Below are 26,354 nucleotides of genomic sequence, written 5' to 3'. Positions count from 1 at the left end.
TCCGGGTGCAGAACACGCGCCTGGCCACACGGGTCTCCAGCGGCAGCGCCGGGAGGTGGTCTGGGAGTCCCTCGCGCACGGGTCTGCCCTCCTGCCCCAGCTCCCGCAGTTCTCCCTGGACTCTGAACTTCGGGGGCCCCTGAGGGGCGCAGTCAGTTCTGGCAACCCTGCCGCATTCATTCATTCATTCATTTATTCAGCCAGCGTTTGCTGTCCCTCCTCCCAGCCCTGTGCAGGTGCAGCACCCTTGTGGGCTTCTGGTAATGGATACAGCACATGGGAAGGTATTTGTTTAATGGGTAGACACATTTAAATTAGGGGAAGGACAGGCAGGCCCCCTCCCTCCTGGGCCTCACAGCCCAGCTGGGAAACCCAGGGAACCCGTGAGGTTCTGCCATTCATACAATACTGAGGGTGTGAGGACAATGACCTCTGACGTTGGAGGAGTGACCAGATGAGCTTATGAGCTGGTGAGAGTGGTTCTGCCAGAGCTGACCCGTGAGCCAAGAGCGCTCCAGGCTGTGGGAGGAAGAGGCCCAGAGCTGGACAGAGCTGGACACCAGGCTGGACTCTGTTCAGTGGAGAGCAGTGAGCAGCCAGGAGAGTGCAGAGGAGGAGGGAGAGATGGGAAGGGGACCTTGGAAGGATGGGTGAGTTTTAGTTTAAGTGCAGCTAGAAGCCACAGCATGGTTTTAAGGGTTGTAGAGAAGCCAGCATAGCTCTGTAGATTATTGTGGACACAGCCCCGCATTTTGGGTGTCGGCCCAAAGGAACCAGTCACCCGGAAGTAACCTAGGCCGTTCCAGTGTCCTCCAGGCACCCACACATCCTCCACCCTCGGGATACATCCTGTTGGCATTGCCATGACATGAACAAGGTTCATGAAAAGTCTAGCAAGCGTAATGATACAAGTCCAGAAAGTGGTTTTTGTTCTCCCCCACTTCTGCCCTCAGAAGTGTCATTTGGCTAATATGGTGTGTGTCCATCTCCCTCCGTGAGCCTTACGTGAAGAACCAGAGAAGTGGACAGTCCAGTAAAGAGATCTGGAAGCGCCTCCCGCCCACTGTGTCCTATGAAAAGGAAACAACGGGTGGTATTGACGGGGCTGATTCGTGTACAGTTTTTTGCAGAAAAGGGGAGACATCCCTTTTAAACCTACCAGGAGAATAAGTAGTGGTTTGCTAGCATACTCTGATTTTCAGTATATGTGGCAGTCACTGTGCACATGGCTGTTTTGTGTACTTTAATAAAAACCTTGAAGGAACTGGCCAACAGATTAGGTGGCCACCATCCAAATCAGATAGACTTTATATTTCTAAGAGCCCACCTGCTGTCCCCAGAAACCTAGCCAGGCATGGGGCAGGCACCTCTGCTCCACACCCAGATTCTCCTCTCTGACCCCAGCCTGCCCTGACAGAGGGTGGCCCCCAGCGGGAGCCAGCTGGGAGCAAGGTTCGCTCAGTCAAAGCTTTCTGTTTGCTTTTGTGCACCAGACACCTTGCCCCATCCGCCAGCCGGCTCCATGTTCCTTACTGCCTTACTTTCTAAACTCTACTTCACAGAACAAAACTGAAGTTGAATTATTTTCCTCGGTGCACCTCTGGGGAGGCCTGATCCACACATTTGCACTGCAGTACTAGAGGTAGCCATGGAAGTGCGATTTGCCTCTCCTGCAGGTGTCTTAGCTCCTGACAAATACCTTAGCCCAGTGGAATGAAGTTGGCTTTTGGGTTTGGCCTCAGGGGCTTGCAGGTGCCCGTGGGCCAGGCTGTTCCTGGCTCTTTGTTCCTACAACATGCTATTTGGACTCTGTTTGCGTCACCCTGAACTTATGGTGTGTAACTTAAATGATTACTATGTGTATGTGATTTCATGTGTGTGTTTTTGGTTGTCTTAAGTAGTCTTGTATTAATAGGGAACGGGAAGCGATGAAGCACATTTTATTGGAAGCCAGGAAATTTTTTCTGTGCCTCACCATGTGTTAACCTGTGATCCCAGGTTATGTTGTGTGAGATAAGTGCCCGCCCTGTAGGCCTCTGATAATAAGATGGAGCATATGTAAAGGTGTTTTTTTAACAGGTAGACTGTCGTAAGTGTTTCCCTCCACGTCCTGCGTGGTTTAGGGTTCGGGTCTGGAAGAGGAGCCGCACAACAAATGAAAAAGAAAAGACACGAGATAATTTGGGAATATTGGGGGACCAGGCGAGCAAGTCCAACTCAAGAGGAAGGACTTCCCACTGTGCTCAGGCCTCACCAAGCTTTTTATAGTGAGGGGTAAACAAGGTAGTGGTTACCATAGTTACACAGTTCTTGTGAGTTTCACTTGTTTACACTGTTCTTGCACTTCCTCAGCCCATTAGCTTCCCAGATAAGATCTAGGGAGTGTTATAAGGTCAAGCTTAATTATGCTAAGAGGACTGTGCCCTTTAAGCTAGGACTTGTTTGTGACTTTGCCAGCAGGTCAGTCCGGAGCTTAACCCTCTATCAGTTTCCCACAGTAGACAACTTTAATCAAGAGCAACCTTTTCCTCGAAATGTATCACTTGTTCATCTGATCATGTAGAACCTTGTTCTTAGACTAACATAGAACATGATAAAAACTTGTTTTTGTAAATGGATTTTACAAAACACTTTCACATTTGTACGGGATTGCTTTTGTGCCCTCACTGTTCATCCTTGGAAATAGCTGCTTTAGAACTTTTCCTATAAATATTTTTTTTAATGATCATTCAGCAATGGGAACTTCAGGTTATATAACAAAAGGAGGCCTATGAGAGGGCATTCCCCAGGTTGTGTCTCAGCCTCTACTCATGCCTGGGTCTTCTCTGTTGCTGACTTCTTCACTCCTGATCGCAGCTAACATCCCCTTAATGCAGATAACTCCCCAGGCCCAACACCAATCCTGTCATCTCTCGCAGAGCAGTTCCATATCTGACTGATGTCCTGCTGTCATTTCAAACTCAGCATGTAAAAAACCTGATCACTTCTGTGTCCCGGTAACAGCCCCCTCCTAAATGGCCTACTACAGATGGTGGCTATCACCCAGGTCCTAGAGCATCTTCTGTCCCTCCATCTTTCCCTGACTGCCTATTCTGTCTCGGTGAATTGGTGAATTGCTAAGCTGTCAGCTAGCCTCCTTTACCAGCAAGTGTTGGCTGAGCAGCTGCTGGACTCTGGCCTTGTGCCAGAGTTGGAGATCCGGGATGAACAGCTAGAGACGTGCTGTCCAACCAGAAGGAAGAGAGGCACTCCACCTACAACTTACTCAGGGAGGGGAAGTGTGCAGAGCACCAAGGAGCCCAAGGGAGGAGCCTCCAGCTGCCAGGGTTCAGAGTGGCAGTAAGCATTCTGAGTAGGTTTTGCAGAGGTGTGAGGAAAGAACCAAAGGAAGAGGATGCCATTGTGGAGAAAGGACCGAAGGAAAAGGATGCTAAAAGAAACAATATTTGAGGCAGGAAAAATCTCAAGACATGACCTGCTTCCTTTGTTGAGAGAGTAAAACAGTTTGAATTTGATACAATAGGCAGGCCCAGCCCTCTTCATTTTCCTCCTCTACCACTGCCTTTAGCCCTACATCGCAGAACTCATTTAGGTTACTTGTCTTGCCTCAGAGCCATTAAAGGAATTTGTCCAGTTCGTCCAGGTTATCCAATTTATTGGCATCCAGTTGTTCATAGTACTCTCTTATAGTCATTTTTATTCTATAAAATCAGTAGTAGTGATTTATTTTTATTCCTGATTTTAGTTATTTGAATCTTCTTTCCTTATTTCTTAATCTAACTAAAATTTTGTGTTATTTTGGTCTTTGCCAAGAACCAACTCTTGGGTTCAAGGAGTTCTCTATGTTTTTCCCATTCCCTATTTTATTTATTCTGCTCTAATTTTTGTTTTCCTCCTTCTAGCTTTGTGTTTAGTTTGTTCTTTATCTAGTTCCCTAAGGTGCAAAGTTAGGTTGTTGGTTTGAGATCTTTCTTCTCTCTTAATATAAGCAATTACAGCTATAAATTTCCCTGTTGGCACTGTATCTCATAAGTTTTGGTATATTGTGTTTTCATTTTCGCTTATCACAAGATAGTTTCTAAATTATCTTCTGATTTCTTCTTTGACCCATTTGTTCTTTAAGAATGTGCTATTTAATTTCCACGTATTTAGGAATTTTCTAGTTTTTCTTCTGCTTTTGATTTCTAGTTGTGATCAGAAAAGATACTTTGTTTAATTTTTATCTTTTTTTACTTAAGATGTATTTTGTAGCTTAACATCTTATTTATCCTGGAGAATGTACCATGTGTTCTTGAGATAAATGTGTATTCTTTTGTTGGGTAGAGTGCTCTGTATATGTCTGTCAGATCCAATTGGACTATAATTTTGTTCAAATCCTCTATTTTCTTGTTGATTGATTTTTTCTGTCCTTTCTTGAAAATGAGACATTGAAGTTTCCTACTATTATTATACAGCTGTTTATTTCTACTTTCAATTCTGTGTTTGCTTCATATATGTAAGAGCTCTGGTGTATATGTTTATAACTATTTTATCTTCTTGTTGAACTGGCCCTTTAATCATTATATAATGTTGGTCTTTTATGACAGTTTTTGACTTGAAGTCTATTTTGTCTGATATGGTATAGCCATCACTACTCTCTTTTGACTACTATTTTCATGGAATCTTTTTCCATTTTACTTTTGTATTTTTGTTGTTGTTGTTTTTAAAAATCATATCCCAGTTAGTGTGTCCTTAATTTATGACTGGTCTTTTCTCATGCTATTGAAGTTCTCACTAAGTTCAGTGTTTTGAACTCTGCATCTAGTAGATTACTTGTCTCCATTTTGTTTAGCTCTTTTTCTGGAATTTTGTTCTGTTCTTTATTTGGGATGTGTTTCTTTGTCTCCTCATTTTGACAGCCTCCCTGGGTTTGTTTCTATGTATTAGGTAGAGCTGCTATGTCTCCCAGGCTTGGTAGAGTGGCCTAATGTAATACCAGTAGGTGTCCTGTAGGGTCCAGTGGCACAGCCTCCCTAATCACCCAAGCTGGGCACTTGAGGGGCACACCCCCCCCCATGGGATATGTACACCCTCTTCTTATAGTTGAGCCTTCATTGCTGTTGGCATGTCAATAGGAGGGACTACCCCCAGGCTGATCAGCTGAAAAGACTGGCTGCAAACACCGACCTAACTGTGGAGAATCAGCTGTGCAGGGGCCCACCCCACAGAGCAGGACTTACTTCAGCAGGCCTCTGCTGCCCACATAGTCTGCCCCTTGAGTGTGTCACTTGTGGAGGTGGTTGGGTGGTGGTACTTAGAAGTGGTTTGAAGCTGTCCACTGGGTGTGCGGGCTCAGACCTCCCCCCAGGTCAGCCACCACCTGTGTTTTGTCTGGGCCACCAGGCATGAGCAACAAAGCCATCTGCAGATGGCTGCTACTTCTGTTGAGCTTGGAAGTGCCCAGGCGAGGCCAAGCTGTGAACTAAGGCTGGTTACTGCTAATGCTGGACCTGGGGACATTTAGCAAATGGTACAGATGCTGCTTGTTTAAGAGATTTTAGGAAAATCTGAAACATGTGCCAAGACAGACCATTCGTATGGAAGCCACTGGAAATAGCTTGGGTGGGCCTGAAAGTTGGGTGGGGTGAGGAATCAGGGAATCACCAGGGCAGGGCAAACAGTGTAAGCCAGGTTGATGGAGTCTCAGATATGGCACCCACCTGCCTGTCCTGTGGGGGAGGGGCTCAGCTAAGGAACAGTGGCCTCTGCCATCACTTCTGCCTGGGAGAAAGCTATCCCCCCACCCCACCAGCTCTCACCCTGATGCCTGACAGTTTTGTTCCTCCTCATATGTCTCTGGTGCCTTTCAAGCTGCTGCCCTAGTGCTGGAGCTCACAGGGAGTGACTCCATGTAAGTCTGAGCATGGACCTTTTAAGAGGAACTTCCTGGGACTCCAGCAGGTCTCTGTCTCCCTCAGCTTCAGTCCCTGCTGGCTTTTACAGCTAGAAGTTATGGGGACTTCTCTTCCTGGTACTGGAACCCTTTGTTTAGGGACCTGGAGTTTGATTTCTTTTTACAATTTGTATCTTTATGTTGATATTCTCATTTTGTTGTCATATATTGTTTTCCTAATATTTTTTTTAGTTCTTTGGGTTTTCTTTACCTCTTTCAACATATTTAATGAGCTGGTTTAAAGTCTTTATCTAGTACATCCTATGCCTGTTTTTCCTTAGGGATGGTTTATACCAATTTCTTTAAGTGGGCCATGTTTTCCTATGTTTTTGTATGCCTTGTGATTTTTTTTTTTCTTTTTGAAAAATTCAGCATTTGAAAAATAGCCAATTTCCCCAATCTTTGCTCTGTGCCATGAAAGACCTTCACTAATTAGCAAGATGTGTCTGAGCCATAAGGTCAGGGGGGGGGGGGGGCGGGGGCCAAAGGTTTAAGCTGTTCTTAGAATTTTTTCTGAGCATGTATCTTCCCTGGGTTTGTGTGTGTGCTATTTTCAGTTCCCCCATATACATGGCTGCTTTTGTTGCTGGCAAAATGGACAGTTACTACAATTTTAAAACAAAAAGAGGCCATCAAGAGTGCTAATGTTGCTAAGAGTGTGAAAGAAACAGTGATCACAGGCAATTAAAGAGGTTAAAAAAAACACCTGTAGTTGATTTGGATAAAGGAAAAGCAGTTAGCCGGTGACAGCATTTCAGAGGTGTGATAAATGAAAAAGCAAATATGCTGCATGCTGACTTCCTGAAAGACACCCCTAGTGTTAAAAGTGATTCGTTCAGCCCTAACCGGTTTGGCTCAGTGGATAGAGCATCGGCCTGCAGACTGAAAGGTCCTAGGTTCGATTCCGGTCAAGGGTATGTACCATGGTTGCAGGCACATCTCCAGTAGGAGGTGTGCAGAAGGCAGCTGATCGATGTTTCTCTCTCATCGATGTTTCTAACTCTCTATCCCTCTCCCTTCCTCTCTGTAAAAAATCAATAAAATATTTTAAAAAATTGATTCGTTCAAGGCTGGTAGGAAAATTTAAGAAAATAAGTGTTTGTTTACAGATTAAACAGTACTGTATTAGACATGTATTATATATAAGAAAGGTTGAAACAGAATCATTTAGGGGTCTGGAACGAATTCATTCAATTTACATTATTTCTAATGAGGGGGAACGTTCCAGTTTTCGAACAGATCGCTCCCCAAACAGCCTTCTGGAACAAATTAAGTTTGAGAACCAAGGTTCCACCGAGACAGACTCGAGGTTGGCATGAAGGCCGCTGTAGGCTTGCCTCCTGCACCGATGGCCCTGGCCCCCACTTTCCCATCCCCAGACGGTGCAGTCCCCCGCCCTCCAGCACTCTTACCCTCACCGTCCCTGGTTCCAGGGGACATTGCCTCCTGCCTCCCTTCTGCAGAGCCGGCATTCACATCTGTGTTCTCTGTATCCTGTTCTGAGCACATTACACACCTCTGTGTCCTGAAACAGCAGCACGAGGCAGCTTTCCCGTGAGCAGCTCCACCTTACAGATGAGGAGACCAGCCCCGTGCAAGGGGGTAACTTGCCCACGGTCACACACTGCTGCGGGCAGCCTACACCCACGTTCTGCTTTCAACCCAGCACTTCCCTTTCCCCTAGGAATTTCCATTCCTTTTACCGTAACTGGCAGAGAATGATGGACAGATGGTAGATTTTGCCTGAGGGCACGGGAGCCTTGAGAGGGGGGCACCTCACTGCCTGTCCTCGGAAGCGTCAGGTTCCCACTGGTGCCTTGCACTAGAAGCTGCTAATGAAACTTGAACCGGTGCTTCATTTGGAGTGCGTTGAACCAAAGTTAATGGTGCTGAATTAGTTTATTTCGCTACCCAGGTAGAACTTCCATAGCCTTTGAAAGCGCACAGGCATGATTTCCTCCTTGGCAGGAATATGCTACATGAATGAAAAGAAGTATGTGCTGTGGGTTTTCCCTGGAAACAAAAACAAGCATATTCCCTCATTTGTCTGGGGCTCTCAGTTACCAAAGGACAAGATTTTAACCCTTTTGAAAAGTAAAGTACTGAATGGGAGAAAAAGTGGAAGAATGGATTGAATACATGTTCCTATTACCTTGAAAGGTTTTGGGACATCATTTATACATGACTTTTTAAAATAGAATGAGGCAGCCAACATGCAGGAGGCAGCCAATCACTGACTCCCTCTCATCATTGATGTTTCTATCTCTATCTCTCCCTTCCTCTCTGAAATCAATAAAAATATATTTTTAAAAAATAAAATATAATGAGTCCCAAAGCTGGGAAAACACATATATAATTACATATTGTTTTTGTGATTAATCACTATGCTTTAATTATGTTCAATTTGTAACAATGAAAATACATCCTGCATATCAGATATTTACATTACGATTCATAACAGTAGCAAAATTACAGTTATGAAGTAGCAACGAAAATAATTTTATGGTTGGGGGTCACCACAACATGAGGAACTGTATTAAAGGGTCGCGGCATCAGGAAGGTTGAGAACCACTGACTTAGAGGGAAGCATGCTCAGGCTGTGGGTCTGAGCCCCAGGTCAGCGCCTGCAGGACCTACAACCTTGGACAACTCACCTAGTCTTACAAACCTCAGCTCCTCTTCTGTAAAACAGGGATCACACCTTCCAGAACCATTTTGAGAATCAAGTGGAGCTTCTGATTCACAGGAGAAAACGCAGCCCAGGTTTTGGCTCCATGTTTTATCCCCGAGCGCAGGGATTTCCGACTTGTCCTGGAAGTTCGCAGCCTAATGTGTTTTTCCTGCCTCTCCCGTTCTGCCAGCACACAGTCCTCACAGACAAAGAAATGAGAAAAATACCAAATAATGGGAACCTGAAGATGATGAAGGTGGCGTACCCGCTGGGGCTGTTCGTGTGCCTGTTCATCTACATCGCCTACATCAAGTGGCACTGGGTCTTCGCCACCCAGGCCTTCTTCAGCATCACGGAGGCAGCCTCAGGGGCCCACAGGGGCCACCAGACTCGGGATGCCCCGGGGACGACTGCACGTGGTCACAAGGTCTTCTATGGCATCATGTTTGACGCGGGAAGCACTGGCACTCGAGTACATATCTTTCAACTCACCTGGCAGCCTGGAGGTATCCTGCCCAGCAGAAAGCCCTGCTGCATGCTGCTTTTTCTCCTCTCCCAGCTGAGCTCTTGGGGTCACGCCCCTTCCAACCCCCTGCCTAAAGGCAGTGGTTTCTCAGGGTATGGGTTAGACTCCCTGTCCTAGACTCACCTGGGAGCTTGTCAAAAAGGCAGTGTCCCAGTGATGCTGACTCAGAGTATGGGTTGGCACCCAGGAATCTACATTTCCCAGGAGTCCCAGAATATTCTTACTTGTACTAGCATCTGGTTACCAGCTAAGGGCAACTGAGATCCCAGAGGGTGTTTGGTGGCCTGTCCCCTCCCAGCATGCACAGGCAGGTCAAGTGGCTGGGACCATGACTTAGGCCAGGCATCGTATTCGTGAATTTAAGGCGGGAAGTAACCCCAGATTCAGGCCAGTGGAGCTAGGAGTCTAGGACGGTCAGATAACTGGAAAGACCCAAAACCCAGCCCAACACAGAGCTGCCAGTGGGGCCATGGCCTCGGCAGTGAGAGTGGAGCTGGAGCCAGAGCCTGTGAGCTTTGCTTCCCAAAGGCGGGGCTTAGGCATCTTCACTCACCTGCTTCTCCTATAGGGAGACCCCACCACTGCCCAGCCCCTCACCCTGTTCCTCCTCCCTTTGATCCCCTTTCCCAGCACCTCTCTGCCCATTGGCTCTGAGGATTGCCTCTCCTGCCTGTAGCCAGTGTTTCTGCTGACGGTTCAGCAGGCACACTGGTCAAGCCGGGGTCCTCTCCTCTCTACTCTGCTTCTTTGCTCACTTTCAATGCCTTCTGAGTCAATGCCATTTTGTGCATTTAGCTGAGCAGGTGATGCAGACACCCTGAGTAGCCCTCCAAAGCCATCATGGATATTTTATTTACTTTTCATCTGCTTTGTTTCTAAACTTCTTGCAAGTTAAATACATATTTATGTGCTGGTCCTCTCTACCTCCAAAAATAGTTTTGGAGCTGAGTTTAAGACTACACATGTCCTCATGGAATCTGTTAATAGCGACATTCCATTATTTAATCCTTACAAAAGTTTTGTTTCTGATTTTTCCTCCTGGGTCTCCGTGTCTGAATTTAGACCAGCATCCCCTGGCCACTGTATGCTCTGAATGCTCACCCTGCTGTGTGCGCAGGAGCCCAGCCTCCTAAATATTTAAAACACTCAATTTTTAAAACAGAAGAAAGCAGATATTTTTAGAATCCCATAATGCATCCACCCCAGAATCGAGGAAATGACTTTCATTTTTGCAGTTTGAAAAACTGCAAAATCATCTGCCCTGCTCCTCTATTTATTGAATCAACAAGAATTAACCTTAAATGGAGTTTTTTGTATGCAAATTATACCTGAATAAAGTTATTTTTTATTTTAAAGGTAAAGTTCTGGCCAAAATGTTAGGTATAATATTCATCTTGTTTAGCCAAACTAGTGTCAGAATTTAGATGAGAATCATGGGCAGGGCTCCTGTCCCTCTGGGACCCATCTGTTTTCAGATTGGCCTTTAAAAGTGTGGCTAATCCCAGTCGTATAGATTTTTATATATTTGTAAATTCATATTTCTATACATTTATAGCTGTACCTTTTTAAAAAAATGTTTCTTCCTCAGAGACTCCCACCTTGACCCATGAAACCTTCAAAGCACTGCAGCCAGGTCTTTCTGCTTATGTCGACGACGTTGAAAAGGTAGCCGTTTTCTCTCGTCTGTTTGTTTATCACATTTGTCTTCTAACTGTGATTTGTTAAAGCCAGCTTTCCTCCCCGAGCGCAGTCGGCCATCTTCACAAAATAGCACCTCTGATGGTGCTGTCCGGGGACATTTCATATGTTTCGTCTGGTCAGAAAATGAGGGAAACTGGTACAATGCATAAGGGCCCGCACCTCCCACTCTCCCACACACACCCTGGCCCTCCCAGGCACTTCCTACGACCAGCACACAGGCCACCAGAGGTCTGGATGCATTTAAAAGCACACATGCTACAAACTTACAAAAAGCATTCTTTGAAAACTTAATATTTTCATTGTTTTAGTCCTCTGATTGAAGATGACAAACATTGACTAAAACAAAAGATTAAAGATGTATTACGCAAAATCCACAAAACAGGTAAGTATAGAAGAAATTTGAGCTGCCAATGATTTTTGTAAGCTTGTAGCATTTATGCTTCTAAAGTCCTTAAAACTGACAACTGCAGTAATACAGGACACTTGTCTTTTCACGAAGGCTCTCGTGAAACTAGTCACCAATAGAGCTGTGAGTTCCTTTTTTGGTTCAAGCATGTCTCAAACCAAAAGCTAATATGTGATTGCTGTCCACAGATGGTTCCTGATCTCAGACAGTGAAGTCATAGCCTTGCTTTCCTATAGTTTGGTTAAAAAAAAAAAAAATCAAAATTAGTGATTCTAGCGTGAACATAGGTCAAACCCGATTCCTGATCTCAGACAGTGAAGTCATAGCCTTGCTTTCTTATAGTTTGGTTTAAAAAAAAAAATCAGTGATTCTAGCATGAGCATAGGTCAAACCCGGTTAAATTAGATATCTAGAGTCAGCTCCGGGTTTTTAGAACCTTACTTATTTCAGTAGGTAACACCCATTCAAGTGGGATAAGCTTCCCAGTGTCCTTGGTTTCCTGCATATCCTTTAAGAGCATATTTATGTGGATAATAGCAAATACATCTGTATTCTCCCCTCCTTTTTCTTTTACATACGCAGTGGAGTGGCATTCACATTGCTGTGCACTTGGCTTTTGTCTTTAAACAATATCACTTGGAGATCGTTTGCTCTCGCAGTATGGGAACAGCTGCTCTGGTTTTTCTGGCTGAATGGTATTGCAGTTATGTGCGCACATGGAATTTACAGAACCAGTCCCGCCTGAAGGACATTTCGACGACGGCCAGTCTTTTGATCTTAACAGTATAAGAAGGGCTGCTGTTTGTCACATTCTATACACTTCATTACCCACATGTGCAAAGAGCTCTCTCTAATGAATTCTTAGGGTGGGGCCTCTTAGTAAAAAGGGTGTATTTTTCCCTTGCACACACCTTGCCAAATTGCCCGTATGGCATTGTGCCTGTTGACATGCCAGCAATGTTTTACTAAAGTCTTTCCCCGACCCGTCCCCGCAGACACAGGGCCTTATCCAGTATTTGGATCCAGTATTTTGGTCATTTCCAGGTGAAAATGACCCCTCAGTGTAATTATTCATGGGTTTTAGCACTCTGAGCGACCCCAGAATTTGCTCATGATGTCCAGGGGAGTCACACTCGTCTGAGGTCGCCGGGTGAGGGTTTTGGTGGCCAGGCGTGTAGAACAGGAGCCCCTTTCGTGTGCCTCATCCCGTGACGTTCCGCCAAGGACATTTCTCTGTGCTTTCCTGGTCCTTGTGCCCCACACACCCGCCAGCACCACTTCAGTTTCTGTTTTATGCCGATTTGGAAAATTAGAAACTATGTATTTATAAGTTAATAAAAACCGAAGGGTGAGGGAGCATCTGTGAGTGTAAGCTAAGTGTTGACAGACCCTGTTTTACCCGTTCACAGAGCACTCCGGGTATTCAGGAATTGCTGGATGTTGCTAAACAAGAAATTCCTTTTGATTTCTGGAAGGCCACCCCATTGGTGCTCAAGGCTACCGCTGGCTTACGTCTGCTACCAGGAGAAAAGGCTCAGAATTTACTACAAAAGGTGATCTTGCCCATTTCCTTCGTGAGGGTGGCTTACAGTAACTGAAAACACGAAACATGCAGCCAATGTCCAAGTGGTCAGGCCGTGGGGTGCTTCCTGAAGCGAGAAACGCTGAATTGTTATTAGAGACTGAATGACATTGGCTTCTTCCTGGCATTTAAAACTGCTGGTGTTTTCTAGCATAAACCTGTTTTTATCATAAGAACAACTTTGCTTTAAAAATTCATTGTGCTTTTGAAGGGCTGTCACCCAAGAGCTTGGTGATTCATTCAAAGGCTGTGGGAACCGAGTTCCTGACATCTCGGCTCCAGCCTGTTGTTCTCATGGGAGCCAGTCCTGCTCCCAGGCCGAGACTCAGGTGTACCTTCTGCAGAGACCCTGAGCCTCTTCCTGGCTCTCACATGGCCAGGCGTGTCCCCAGGCCCTGCACCACCCATGCAGGGGGCCCTGGAACCCCTCTTTAACAGATGCTTGGAGGTTGCTTTCATCAGCCAAATCAGGAAAACTGTTCTAAGCAGAATGGTCCTCCTGGTCCTCTATACTATTTCTAAACCAGCTGCTGAACGATGGGTGGTTGCACATCCGTCCAGATCACTTATAAAATTATGCACTCAAGTAGGATTATGGGACACCGCTGCATTTGGGGTGTACCAGATGTATTTAAGTTCCTGTGTGTCAATACTGCGTCCCTAGCCCAGGGAGTAGATGAACAAGGAAAGCGCTGGCAGAGCATCATAAAAGCTGAACACAAAACCTGAGCTTTGCTACTTTGCAGCAGCAGCAGCTGACACCTCTGGTGTTTTGAGACCCCCTGCTGGAAGATAGCCTGATTGGGACTGTGAATTTAGATTTTGGAGGCTAAAGACGTGTCTCTCTTTACATCTAGGTGAAGGAAGTGTTTAAGGCGTCACCTTTCCTTGTAGGGGACGACTGCGTGTCCATCATGAACGGAACCGATGAAGGTAGAGTTGCCAGAGCGTTCTGTGCGAGGAGGCTCTCGGGGTGAGGCGGCCGTGCTCAGGGCCGCTGGGAGCACTCAGCTCTCTCGGGGTCAGACGCACGGATGGACAGGACTGAGCGACCATCCCATTCCAGTTCGCAGTTTAACTATCTCCGAGGGTCTTCTTGGAGCCAGTATTAGATTCTCACCTTGACTAGCACAGATGCAGTTTCTAAAAATAATCATTCTTTCCATTTTAAGAGCATTTAAAGAGAATGCCCAATTACTACCATGTTTCCAATGTTACTGTTGCATTGTTTATCCCAAGATACACTTAGTAAGGTTCCTCACCAGCCCCTGGCTTTAAATATGACTCTAAGAGTTTGTTTGTATGGGGAGGGAAAGGGGACGTTTGGTTCTCTTTTAGCCTCTTCCAAAAAGAGGAAGTTGAGAAAGGAGTGAGAGATGTGACATTTGGCAGAGTATTCTAGTTTTTTAGGATGGTACCTTCTAAAACTGTCTGCCAGAAGCCACTAGATGGCATGACTCAATCTTCCCTCTGTCCCTGATCTGAAGGCGGAGGGTAGTGAGGAAGTGGTCAGTTTGCGCTCCTGAAACCTAAAGGTAGCACCTGCGTCCGTATGTTGTCCACAGCCCCTCGCGTGACTCAGTGCTCTTTGTGACTCTCTCGTAGGCATTTCAGCCTGGATCACCGTCAACTTCCTAACAGGTACATCCACTTCATCATGGAGGCTAACAGCTCAGACCCCATTCTTGAGAGCAGGGGCCTCGTTTTTACTCTTTAAAATACCCCCTCGGGGTTTTGCCAAGTTCTGGCTCAGAGTAGGTAGTTGGAATGGGTGGGGTGTCCGCCTGGCTTGGCAGGGCCGGCGTAGAGTTCACAGACGTATGTGCCCAGGAAGGGGTGCTCTCCTCTCCGCAGTCCCGGTGGGTTCCCCGCACGCGCTACCCTCCTCCTGCAGCAGCAGCCGCCGGGGCCCTGTCCTCTCATTTCTGGGAAGTCAGGAATAAAACTGGTCACTTCGAATATTAAACATGATGTACATGCTGATCACCTTCTAACTGAATCCTCGACAGCAGGTAGAACAGGGGGCAGAAACCTCTGTTTTTGGAACCAGGCAGCAAGGAGTTACTTTTCTTAATCAGTACCTGTGGAGTTTTGCCCCTTTGTAAAATGATGGAAAAGACCAATGTGGCTGACACGTATATAGAAAAGAAAGCCGTTTCCTCGCCCCTTGGGGAATGGAGAACCCTGTTAAGTGACACATCAGGAGCCTAGCCTCCGAACTGGGGTGGGGGGCAGGGGGCATGGCTGGGGCCTGTGGGGGTATCGGGGAAGTCAGCGTCTCCGAGCAGGAGCAGCAGGTGTGGCCGGCCCAGCATCTCTGCCACAGCCAGTGGAGCCATTGTTATGTCTGGAGCCTAGCCTCCAAGCTGGGGTGGGGGGTGGGGGGCATGGCTGGGGCCTGTGGGGGTATCGGGGAAGTCAGTGTCTCCGAGCAGGAGCAGCAGGTGTGGCCGGCCCAGCATCTCTGCCACAGCCAGTGGAGCCATTGTTATGTCTCTTAAACACGGTGCGTCTTTATGTGAAGAGTTTCAAATAGCTGCTGCTGCTTCTGTTTTTGTTTCCACTGAAGGGCCAGGCTTCTAACCTTCCCTTCCTTGTCTGCTGTACTCATCTGTTTACTAACCTGACAGTGCTGGGTTGGTTTCTCCTCCTGTGCTCCAGGCAGTTTGAAATCCCCAGGAAGCAACAGTGTCGGCATGCTGGATTTGGGCGGAGGGTCCACGCAGATCACCTTCCTTCCGAGAGTTGAGGTAACCAGCCCCTGCGGGGGTCCCACCCTCCCAGGCTCCCTCCCCGGGGAGGCCCGGAGACCTGGTGGCTCTGGGCCCAGGCCATCAGATCCTCATAGGAGGGCCAGATCCATTCAGTTAACGCTGCTTAGTTTGATTTAACGCTCCCTGGAAAAAATGGAAAATGTGTGGGGTGATAGAGTATGTACTACTGGAACCCCTTGGGCCAGAGAATGTGAAGTGGGCCCTCTCCTTCCCTCCCTGACAGTACCCTCCTCCTCCACCATTTTTTATATTATTAGCTTTAGTGTTCAGCAGAAGAGCACTTAGGAAATTTACTCATCATTGTCTTGGTTGGGCCATATTTGTCAGAATCAGTTAATGTTATTCATAAGAAGGAAAAACCTACTTTTCGGATGTTTCGTTTTTATTCTTGCTCCAATGAAAAGCTTAACTTGGCTTAATGAACAGCTATTTTAATTGAATACATCTGTGAATATCCTTGTGCTTTGAAACAAGTTGAGGAAGTTGGGGACAGTTTTCTAGAAAGGCCAGCAGGAAGGGGAGTAACCCTCATGTTCTTCCCCAGGACACCCTTCGGACTTCCCCACCCGGCTACCTGACGTCACTGCAGATTTTTAATAGGACCTACAAGCTCTATTCCTACAGGTGTGTCTTCGGGAGTGAGGGTGGAGAGGGTGACCATCCAGGCACAGAGCTCAGCTAGCGCTGCCTGGCCTCCCCCGTGCCTCCAACTCCTGCCTGTAGGGTGACCGGAGTGTTCAGTCACAGACACAGACACGCCAGGTCCCGGGGACCCCCTGCTGTGGACCCACCTGGACCTTCTCCCTCCTGCTTTCTCCCTCCATTTTTCAGTTTTCCTACAGTAAAATAACATTTCTTCTTTTGTTCTTATTCTGCACCCCCTGCTGTGGACCCACCTGGACCTTCTCCCTCCTCCTGCTTTCTCCTTCCATTTTTCAGTTTTTCTACAGCAAAATGACATTTCTTCTTTTGTTCTTATTCTGTTCTGCTTTGGAGGAGGTTTTGAAGAAGTGGGGAAGGGCCCATGGATTGTGCAGGAATTTTCTGGACCATCTAGTGCACATGGCGCCTTCAGTAGATTCTTTCTGTAACACACACGTGCACGATAAAGATCAGGGCTGCTGCGTTCACCAGCGTCCACAGCTCCCAGACAAGCTCCTGTCACGTAATAGGCCTTCATGTGTTGAACTAATTAGCTGAACGCTCTAAACTTCGCAAAGGGAGACTTCCAGAAGAAGCAGAAAAGCCATGGTTTCCTCCCTTTCCCACTTGTTTTGGATCCAGCCAGGTGAATGTATTAGAATCCGAGTAGGAGATGGCAGGCCAACCCTCACCCAGGATTTTCTTCCCACAGCTACCTGGGGCTCGGATTGATGTCGGCTCGGCTGGCGATTCTGGGCGGCACAGAGGGGAAGCCTGGTAAGTGGAATGCAATCTTGAGAGCCCTCCTGGCCCAGCAGGCACGGGGAGTCCTGTGGGAGTGGAGCCCCTTCTCCTGCCCGTGCCTCCACTGACCCCTGGCCTGGCTTCCGGTCTGCCCTCCCTGCCGGTAGGACTCGGGGAGCCCAGAAGGGACATGTGTAGAAGGATGTACCCCAGATCTTGTCAGGGGCACTCAGACGGGACGCAGGCTAGTGTGTTTTACCTGTGTGCGTTCCAAGTTATTTTTCCAAAGAAAAAAATGCTAGTAAACTCATCTCCGAAATGCTGAGCTGGGGGATTTTAGGATCCAAATAACAGTCGTCACTTATATTTGGAGTCTGTTTTAAGGATTTGAAGAGAACCTTATTCTTCAGGACAGTGTGGGAGGGGCCCCAAGGAGGTGTGATGCGGGCTGTTGCAGTGGGGCTGGGGGACTTGTCCTCATTCGCAGTGATTCTCGCCTTGTGAGAACGTCCCTCTGTCTTCTCTTGCTTCATCATAAAGCATGGTCGTGGCTCTTCTTCCAGACGTCGTGTTGGACTAGAGACGAAGTCTGTCTGGTCAGGTTATTAAAGTCACATTTACTCCCAACTTTCCTGCCCCCCCCCCCATGGGTCTGGCGGAGGAGAAGCCTGTCATTGGCCGGCAGTACATGTGAATTCTCTGAGATCTTAGGGATCACTGTGTCCCAATTTGGGCATAGGACACAGTTCCAAGGCCAGCATCTCCCTATCCACCCTGATGACATTTGCTGGAGTCCCAAAGGCCTTGACCCAGGCCTCGGGGTCCCAACTTGTGCGTGTGAGCCCACTCGTGTTCTCAGCCACACCCCCTCCCTTGGCCCTGCCTCTCTGGGCCCCACCTCTCGCCCAGCCCCAGCCCAGCTCTTCTACCCTCTTTCAAGGACCTGGTTGTCTGACACGATGGGAATGTTCATCTGAAATTTTTTCTTTTGGTACATCCTGTTTCCATTCATTTCTTTCAAATTCTGGTGTTTCACCTCGTGATGATAATCCCCTTTGTTGCAAACCAAAAGTACGTCCACGTCTCAGACACACCTGTGACCTTCACTCTGGGGCCAGAAAACACTAGCCAACAAGAAGGCAAGCACCAGTTTGCCGTCCTTGGCTGATACAGAGCAGCTGGGAGGCCACTGGTCTTGACAGGCCACACAAGTGGGGGCCGTGACACCCACCAAGTGGGTGTACTTCAGAGGATGAGTCTCCCTGTTGTATTATCCGTTGTTGCGCAGCAGGTCACCCACCAAACTGAGTGGTTGCACTCAGTACATTTTATTGTATCTCATGAATCCACAGGCTTCGACTGGGTGACACCTGTACTGGAGTCCCTGGGGCCCCATGTGGTGGCATGTAGGGTGGCTGGGCTGCATGTCTGCCCCCCGGCACTCCTCCACGTGGCCTCTATCCCAGCAGAGCAGCCTGTGTTCTCCCTGGAGGCTCAGAGGAAAGAAGACTGCCTGAGTCACAGGACATCGTGTCCTGCACCTTCTGTTGGTGAAAGTGGACTCAGGCAGGGACAGGGACCCACTTTTCAGTGGAAGACCAGCACGCACACCCTCAAGGGGTGGCATTGCGGGGCCAGCCTTGGAGGCCAGCCACCACGTTTCCTTGGCTAATTATGGGGCCCCAGCTTTGGGGGAGCAGCACAGACCTGTGGCAGGGGAGCAGTATCCTGGCCCTGCCTCGGTCATCCATAAACTGGGTAACGACTCCCCTTCTCTTAGGGTCCTGTGACAATCCACCGAGCAGCACCAGGCCTGTTGCCTGGAACCCCACGCACACCCTCAAGGGGTGGCATTGCGGGGCCAGCCTTGGAGGCCAGCCACCACGTTTCCTTGGCTAATTATGGGGCCCCAGCTTTGGGGGAGCAGCACAGACCTGTGGCAGGGTAGCAGTATCCTGGCCCTGCCTCGGTCATCCATAAACTGGGTAACGACTGCTCCCCTTCTCTTAGGGTCCTGTGACAATCCACTGAGCAGCACCAGGCCTGGTGCCTGGAACCTCAAAGCCCCTCAGGGAATGTGAGCTGGGAGCGGCCATGTCTCCAGGGCAGATGAGGCTCTGCTCCGGCCTCTCTGATAAAGGCTCTACCCGGCGCTGGCCTGGACACTCCCATGAGTCGGGTCTCTCCTGTACCCTCCGTGCCTGTAGTCCTGGCCTAAAATATTCTGTCCCTTGGGCCTCCCCTCAGTGGAGTCGTGTCTCAGCTCCATGCAGTGCCCTGGTCTTGCAGTGACCATGTGCTTTTCTTCTCTTTTTATTTCAGTGGAGGGTGGAAAGGAGTTGGTCAGTCCCTGTCTGGCTCCCAGTTTCAAAGGAGAGTGGGAACATGCTGAAATAACGTACAGACTTTCCGGACAGAAGGCAGGTACTGTGTGGATTTACCCTTCATCGTGGGGGAGAAGGGTTAACGGTGCAGCCCGCCCCTTCCGAGGACCTCTGAGAGCAGGGAGACTGTCATCACACCTTTACAGACGAGCTTGCACTTGTCCTTGAAATGGAGGCGCCCTTTGAACCTCATCAGGACTCTGGGAGGCCCTTGCCGGCCCACTGGGATCCATCAGCTCCCCGAGGTCTCTGCCCAAGGCTTCTTGTCTGTTGCCAGGTGTTTTCTTTCAAGGGGCCAGGTCTCCCAACAAGCCCCAGTGAGAAAGGCCTGAGCATCCCTAGGACAGTCAGCAAGCCCGTTTCTGAGCACAGGGAGCGATGGCTTCTCCTTCCCTTCCTCCTCCAAGACGGGAGGCTCACTCAGGCTGCAGGGTCCCCGAAGGCCTGCGACAGGGCCTTGCCAGCCTGGCCCCTCTCCCCCCACATGGTCTCGGTCGCTCTGTGCACTGCAGTGTCATCTTAAGGAAGTATTGGAATGTTGTTCCCAGGCTGGACATGTGGTCCTGAGGCTTGTCTGCCTTTGGTGACAAGAGTTGTGTCTACTCTTCTGACACCAAATGTGTGGGTTTTCTACACCAATCAGTTCTCAAAACAATTGATTAAATCTTTGGCCGTTGGTGATAAGTCAGTCCCTAGTCCCTTGCCCCTCCCCGGATGTTGGGGTTGGGAAGTTCCAAACCTCATATCACATGGTAGGTTCCTCTGACAATCACCCCCCACCCTGTAGCCTGGGGACCCACCAAGAGTCACCTTATTAGCATAAACTCGGGTCTGCTTGAAAGGAGCTTATTATGAATGGCAGATGTCCCTCCTCACCCCCGCTTCCCCCTTTCTCTCCATCACTCAGAATCTTACGAGGGATTTAGGAGCTCTGTATCAGAAACCAGGAACAAGACCAAATACATTTCTTAATATCCAGTGGGTGTGCGGGTCACTGTGACTCAGCCACTGTGCACATGCCGTTTGTTGGCCCTGCTGCAGCTACTGGCACACAGTGCACAGTGCAGGCAAGGCTGTGCCCAGGAGGAGTGGGAGGGGTCAGGCAGTAAAACCCATGGGAAAGCGCTTTGAAGAAAAATAAAACAGAAGGAGGAGATGGGGTGCCGAAGGAGAGATTGCTGTTTTAGATAAGACAACCAGGGGATACTTGAGAGCAGATAGGAAGAGATTCGGAGTGAGCCACCAAATCTAAAGCTGAGGGAACAGCGTGTGCAGAGGCCCTGGGGCAGCCGCTGTGTTTACAGAACCAGGAGGAGGTAGTGTGACTGGTCCGGTCTGAAGGGCAAGGGGTGGCCTGTGGGCCTGGAGAGGACTGAATGGGCTGCCCTTGGGTGGTGGGACAGGTTTTGGGAAAGGAGGAAGGGAAACTGGTTCGGGCATGGGCTGTAGGCATTTAACCCCTTAACTCCTGGGCCCGTGTTCTCCTTCCAAGCAAGGAGTTAGCGGCCAGCCTGTGAGCATGGGCAGGTGCCTGTTAGGCCTCCGTTTCCTCGTCTGTGACACAAGGAGAGTGCAGGCCTCACCTCCACGGTGTCGGGTGAGACGGAGGAAGACGCTGCACGTTCAGAACTCAGCACGGGGCTGGCAGAGGGCGAGTGGAGGGTAAACTGCACACTTGAGCCCATTGGGCTGTGAGGATGGCTGCATGGGGCCCAGCGGAGGCTGGTGTCCTGCAGTCGGTTTCCCTCCCTTGATCAGAGCCGTGGCCCTGAGAGGTGCTATTGACGGGTATGGTGCTAGCGTGCGCCGACCTGGGGTGGTGTCTGCAGGCTCCTGGTCCCACCTCCCCCTCCCGGTCAGACTCAGGTCGCTGGGAAAGGGGCTCAGGGCCTGTGCTTGGGTACTAGGAGCCCACTGACGGCTGGCCCTGCTTTTGCTTTGCCCAGCAGTGAACCTCTACCAGCCATGTGCCCGCAGAGTGTCTGAGGTCCTTCAGAATAAAGTGCACAGGACAGAAGAAGTGAAGGACGTGGATTTTTATGCTTTTTCCTACTATTATGACCTTGCAGCAAATGTTGGCCTCATAGGTAAGGGGGGCTGGGCCAGGAGCTCATCGGTAAGGTGTAGACCCTGGGCAGAGAGGCTCTGTCGGGGAGCAGCTGTGCTGCCAATCACCTCGGGGCAAGAGAAGTGGACTGACTGGGGAGGGCAGGGGTCTTGTCATCAAATAAGAGGGAATAAGCCCCCTTTTAAATAAATAAATAACTCAATTCTTTGAGCCACTTAGTAGGTATGTTGGTGCAGGAGCAGTCACTTCTGCTCTGAGGCAGGACTGGCTCACCTAACTCAGACCCACCCTCCTGCCTGGTTCCTGAGTCTCTGGCTGATGGAGCCCTTTGTGACTCAGCCAGGCAGCCGTGTGTCCCTGGCTGGCCCCCAGGCTGCGCTGGGGAGAGGTCAGCCGATGCCACTGGGGACCCTGAGGAGCCTTTAGGGTCTCTCCGACTACTCCACACCCCAGAGTGCAGTCGGGACAGGCCATGTCATGTGGAGTTTGCCAAGGGGTGGTGCTTAGACTGAGGGTGAAAGCTCTGGAGGGTTTGAAGTCACTTCATTGGGTAGTGACCAGAAATTTTGTTAATGAAATAATTGAGACATTCAGAATGCATTGCCTGTGATAAAGATAAGAGCATTAATGCAAATAAAAAGCTTCAGAAGACACCAATGATGTCAGGTTCGGGTTCCCGGGATCCTGAGACCTTCAGCCGAGCCTTCACGCTCACGAAGCCACCCACTGTCAGGCCCCCTGTGGAAGGCAGTCAGGGGGGTTGGGGTCTTCTCTCTCACCCTCACCCTTCTCTCAGACCCAGGTCCCTCTCTCTGGCACAGAACAAGGGTCCCTGGGCTGCCCCCTATAGCCAATCTAAGGCTGCTGGGCCTTAGGGCTCCTGTGGGCTCCGTGGAGCTGGAGCAAGGGCACATCGTGCACACTTCCTAACCGTGCGGGCGTTGCAGTGCCTGGGGTCCACCACACCCTGGCAGCCTGCTGGGCACCACCCCAGCATCCCCTTGTCAGTCTGGGACTCCTCACCGTGACCGAAGGCTGTCCTTTCCCTGGGGTCCGACATCGGCCCAGGTGACCCAGGAGATACTGGGTGTTCGGAACAGCTCTTCTGGCTTCCTCGTGAGCTCACACATGGCTCTGAAAGAACCCCTTGGGACCCACCCTCAGTGTTGACGTTTGCTGACTTAGCCAACGCCCCAGAAGTCAGGAGACTTCCTTTCCACACACTGAGTAGCTGCCTCAGGCCAGACATAAGTGAGGTGGCTCTCTCCCCGGGAATGGCCAGAGGCCTGGGGCTGCCCATTTGTTCTAAGACCTAACAACCCGCCCCTCGCTTTTTTTATACAGAATTTTTTCACACTAAGGAAACGGATGCCAGAATACCATTGCTGAGCTCAGGGCCATAGCATTGGGGCACATTTCCAGTTTACTTTTCTTAAAGTTAAAAAGTGGGGTCTAGTGGGCTTCCTCGGGCAGCCCCTGTAAGATCCCTGATGTGCTGACCACCCCCATGTGGTCCTGCAGGGAACATCTGCCCACCCCAAGCCTGTCAGCACCTCAGAAAGCATGGTCCGTGTCCCGGGGCCACTGCCCTGCTTAGAGCCAGGCTAGGCTGGCAGCCAGCCCTTCGGCACGTTCTGCACCCGCCTCCCCGGGGTCCCCAGGTGCCAGCCTCAGGCCTCAGTGGCCCTGAGACTCCTGCGGTTCCGGTACAAACTGGACTCTTGGTCTTGTCCCCCAGATGCGGAGAAGGGAGGCAGCCTCGTGGTCGGAGACTTTGAGATTGCGGCCAAGTACGGTGAGTGGCTGCTGCACTTTCCTGGGTGGGAAGGGCTGGAGCTGGAGGCAGGGACGCTGTCCTGTCTGAGACGCAGGCTGCGGTGCTTGTGACAGGCAGTGGCACCAGAACTCCTGGGGTGGGCTCTTGATTCTGGCAACCAGATGAGTGTTCAGAGGGGTGAGTACAGAGTTGAGAGTACACTTGGGTCACCATGCTGGGCCCAGACCAATGGTTCACCACCTCCCGTGTGGCCCCAGGCGGTGGGGAAGGGGGCCGCCCGTGTCCCCAGCCGTAAAAAATCCTTGTGAGGAATGGACTCCCTTGATTTTACTTTTCCTGACGCCTCTTGCTGTGGTTCAGGTTAACCCTAGGAGCGATTTCCCCTGAAAGTGTCCCAGTAAATTCAAAATTGTCACCAGAACTGGAAGAAGCCAGGGCCCCCGGATCAGCAGAGCCTGGCACATGAGGATGAAGAGCAGGCTGGCAGCCAGCCCTTCGGCACGCCCTGCGCCTGCCTCCCAGGATCCCCAGGTGCCAGCCTCGGGCCTCAGTGGCCTTGAGACTCCTGTGGTGCCGGCACAAACTGGACGCTTGGTCCTGTGCCCTTGGGGTGTCACAGGTGTTGGCCCTGCAGCCCTGAGCCGTCTCTTTCCTCGCCATCTCACGCCCCAGCCGAAAAGGATAGGAAGCGAAGGCTTGTAAATATTCTGCTCTTCGGTTGCCATTCCCAATTGCACGTCGAAAGAGTTAACCTTTGTATGTTTCTCCATAGAAAGTCCTTCTTCCTCCCCAAAATGGCTCCTAAGCTTTCTTGTCATTTCCGGGTTTGTCTTGTGGACACTGGGTGTCCGTGACTCTTCAGTAGGCAAAGGTGCCCAGCAGAATGCTGGGAAGGCTATGGGTGGGTTTGTCCATCGCCCTGGAGAACAAGAGTAGATTGTTCGGAGCGAGTTTTGCTGGTGTTTTCATTCCTCAGAAAGCCCAGGTCTGCGTCCGGGAGAGGTGTCCATGTCATGGGGGCAGAGGTGTGGCCTCCCACCCATGACACCGGACGGGCGGCCCAGCCCCTGGCGAGTGGCTGGCCTCAGGCCCGCCCCTTGGTGTGCTCTTGGTGGGTGGCGGTCCGGCTCCGAGCTGCAGGCTTGTTTAAATCAGCAGTGAGGACCGGGAGTCCACACAGAGCCTGGTGCAGAGTAGACACCTGGAGTGAGTGGGTCTGCATACACCTACCCCCACCTCCCACCCCACCCCACCGCCACCCCGGGAACCTGACTGGGAACTGGCTCTCTCATCCCCAGTGTGCCGGACGGCGGAGACCCGCCCACAGAGCAACCCCTTCCTGTGCATGGATCTCACCTACATCAGCTTGCTGCTCCGAGAATTCGGCTTCCCGGGAAACAAAGTGCTGAAGGTAAGGGCTCGCCTCCTGCGCCCTGTACCCCTCACAGCCTGAGGGGCCAGGACGCTGCCTCCTGCCTCCCACCCAAGCCATCCTTTACCTGTGTGCATGGGCCCCTCTGCCCCTCCCTTTGTCTTCTCCAGCTGACTCGGAAAATAAACAACGTTGAGACCAGCTGGGCTCTGGGGGCCATTTTTCATTACATCGACTCCCTGAATGGACAGAAGAGTAGGGCCTCGTAGTGGCTGAGCTGCCTGCTGTCCTCAAGGTAGTGGCTCCGTCTCTGCAAGAACAGGCCCTTTGGGAACTCTGGACGTGTTGGGCGGAGGCCACAGCTCGGGCCAAGACCCTCCTCCCTGCAGCCCTGCAGCCCTGCCCCTGGATGAGCCGAGGACTGGAACTCAGCCCAGGCCCAGCACTCCTCCTCCCTGCCTCAGCTCCAGGCAGGCAGCGAACCAGATGGGGAAAGAGCACCTGCCGAGGCCAGGTGATGTAGTCCCGCCGTCCCCACGCTCCCATCTGTAGGGTTGGGTAGCTGTGACATCCACTCCTGGACTGGAGTCTTGTTTTGTGCCCCTGCCCCTGTCTACACCCTCTTCCCCAAGGCGGACCTCCACCTTCTCCCAGAATCAGGGCGAGGTTTTGCAGGCTGCCCTACTGTTCAGGGTGAGCCGAGTGAGTACGCCCGTGCCCTCTGGGACAGTGGGCCCGGCAAGGCGCTGTGAACTCTGCACTTGAACGTGTTTGTTCCTCCTTGGGTGTGGATGCGTGAAGTCATACAGAGAACTGTTCCTCAGTCTTTGGATGCCTCAAGGTTAACCGATGGAGTTGACACTGTGAATAGGAGGAGGGGCTGGGGGAAATACCTCTTCGTGGCCCTCCTGTGCCCCGGCTCTTCACGAAAGGCTGAATGTGAACGTGAACTGCTGTGAAATATTTATGGTTGTGCTGAGTGAGTGATGTCTCTGCCAGGCAGTGCTGAGTGCTTGTGTGGCCACTGTGTTCTGAGCCCCAGTGAACATACCGCTGCTGTGAACCGTGTGCAGCCAAGCAGTGTCAGGAGACAGGAGCTCCAGGGATCAGCCGGTGGATCAGCCGACTGGGCTCAGCAGTCGCCAGAACTGCCCCCTGGAAACTGCCCTCTTGTGGCTCCTCCCCCTCAAGCTCCACAGGACGCTGGCTCCGCCCTCCAGGGTCTGCACTGCAGGCTCTGTCAAGGGGAGGCGTGGGCTGCGTGCTGTACAGTGTGGCCCCAGGTTTGCAGTCGTTCTCGTGAATGTATAGTGCACAGCAGAAGCTGACCTCATGTGTTCCACTCAGAATAAAGGTTTACCAGTTACCAAAAGTTCCTGCTGCTCTGTGCTTCCTCTCAGTGAGGATCAGCCACGTCCATCCACCCAACACGGGCAGGAAGGACCTGCAGTCCCTGTTTACTCGAGTTTAGACAAAAAACTCGTCCAAGTTGGGTGGTAGGTGGGGGCACAACTGAGTGCTGTCAGTTTACCTTGTGAGGAGACCACAGCAGAAGGACACACAGAGGCCCCCACTAGGCCCTCCTGCCATCCCCTGTTAGTGACTAGCCCTAGGAGGCCCAGGCTGTTCTAGGGTCTGGCCAGGGAGCCCCTCACCTCCCCAGCGTCTGTCAGAACAGAGCGCCCACCTCTGGGACCGTCACCACAGCACGCGCCAGGTAAGTCTTCACACACATCACCCCGAGCAGCACGGTGGTCTCGAGTGTGTGCCAACTC

At 50.4% G+C, this 26,354-nt stretch overlaps 2 protein-coding genes across 3 annotated transcripts in view; both read left to right on the top strand.

Moving 5' to 3' along the window:
- Positions 1-8,618: 8,618 nt before the first annotated feature.
- Positions 8,619-25,951, top strand: ENTPD6 (ectonucleoside triphosphate diphosphohydrolase 6 (putative)). Of its 2 annotated transcripts, none has more exons than XM_005866214.2 (13): positions 8,619-9,109; positions 10,718-10,794; positions 12,646-12,789; positions 13,676-13,751; positions 14,424-14,459; positions 15,480-15,568; positions 16,137-16,216; positions 16,947-17,011; positions 19,301-19,402; positions 21,312-21,449; positions 23,169-23,225; positions 24,506-24,618; positions 24,750-25,951. In XM_005866214.2, exons 1-13 carry the CDS (start codon positions 8,707-8,709, stop codon positions 24,846-24,848), a joined length of 1,479 nt encoding a protein of 492 aa, XP_005866276.2. In that variant the 5' UTR covers positions 8,619-8,706; the 3' UTR covers positions 24,849-25,951. The 2 variants fall into 2 exon arrangements, with proteins under 2 accessions (XP_005866276.2, XP_005866277.2); XM_005866215.2 differs by having other exon boundaries at positions 8,653-9,109; positions 21,309-21,449.
- Positions 18,451-26,354, top strand: part of PYGB (phosphorylase, glycogen; brain) — a 63,690-nt gene continuing 55,786 nt past the window's right edge. The window contains exons 1-3 of the mRNA XM_005866212.2: positions 18,451-18,455; positions 21,778-21,783; positions 23,746-23,751. The gene's annotated coding sequence lies outside the window, so the exon portion shown is untranslated. The remainder of the gene's footprint in view (positions 18,456-21,777; positions 21,784-23,745; positions 23,752-26,354) is intronic.

This window comes from Myotis brandtii, unplaced genomic scaffold, assembly GCF_000412655.1.
Source record: "Myotis brandtii unplaced genomic scaffold, ASM41265v1 scaffold225, whole genome shotgun sequence".
NCBI lineage: Eukaryota > Metazoa > Chordata > Mammalia > Chiroptera > Vespertilionidae > Myotis > Myotis brandtii.
The sequence above is the reverse complement of the archived record's forward strand: the minus strand, read 5'-3'. Positions and strand labels throughout refer to the sequence as shown.

What these genes read in the sequence shown, in the direction of transcription:
- ENTPD6 (XM_005866215.2), top strand. Translation starts at nt 8,707, where the DNA reads ATGTTTTATCCCCGAGCGCAGGGATTTCCGACTTGTCCTGGAAGTTCG. An exon ending in CTCAGAATTTACTACAAAAG is followed by an intron (nt 12,790 to 13,675) that starts GTGATCTTGCCC and finishes CTTTACATCTAG; the next exon opens with GTGAAGGAAGTGTTTAAGGC. An exon ending in CATGAACGGAACCGATGAAG is followed by an intron (nt 13,752 to 14,423) that starts GTAGAGTTGCCA and finishes ACTCTCTCGTAG; the next exon opens with GCATTTCAGCCTGGATCACC.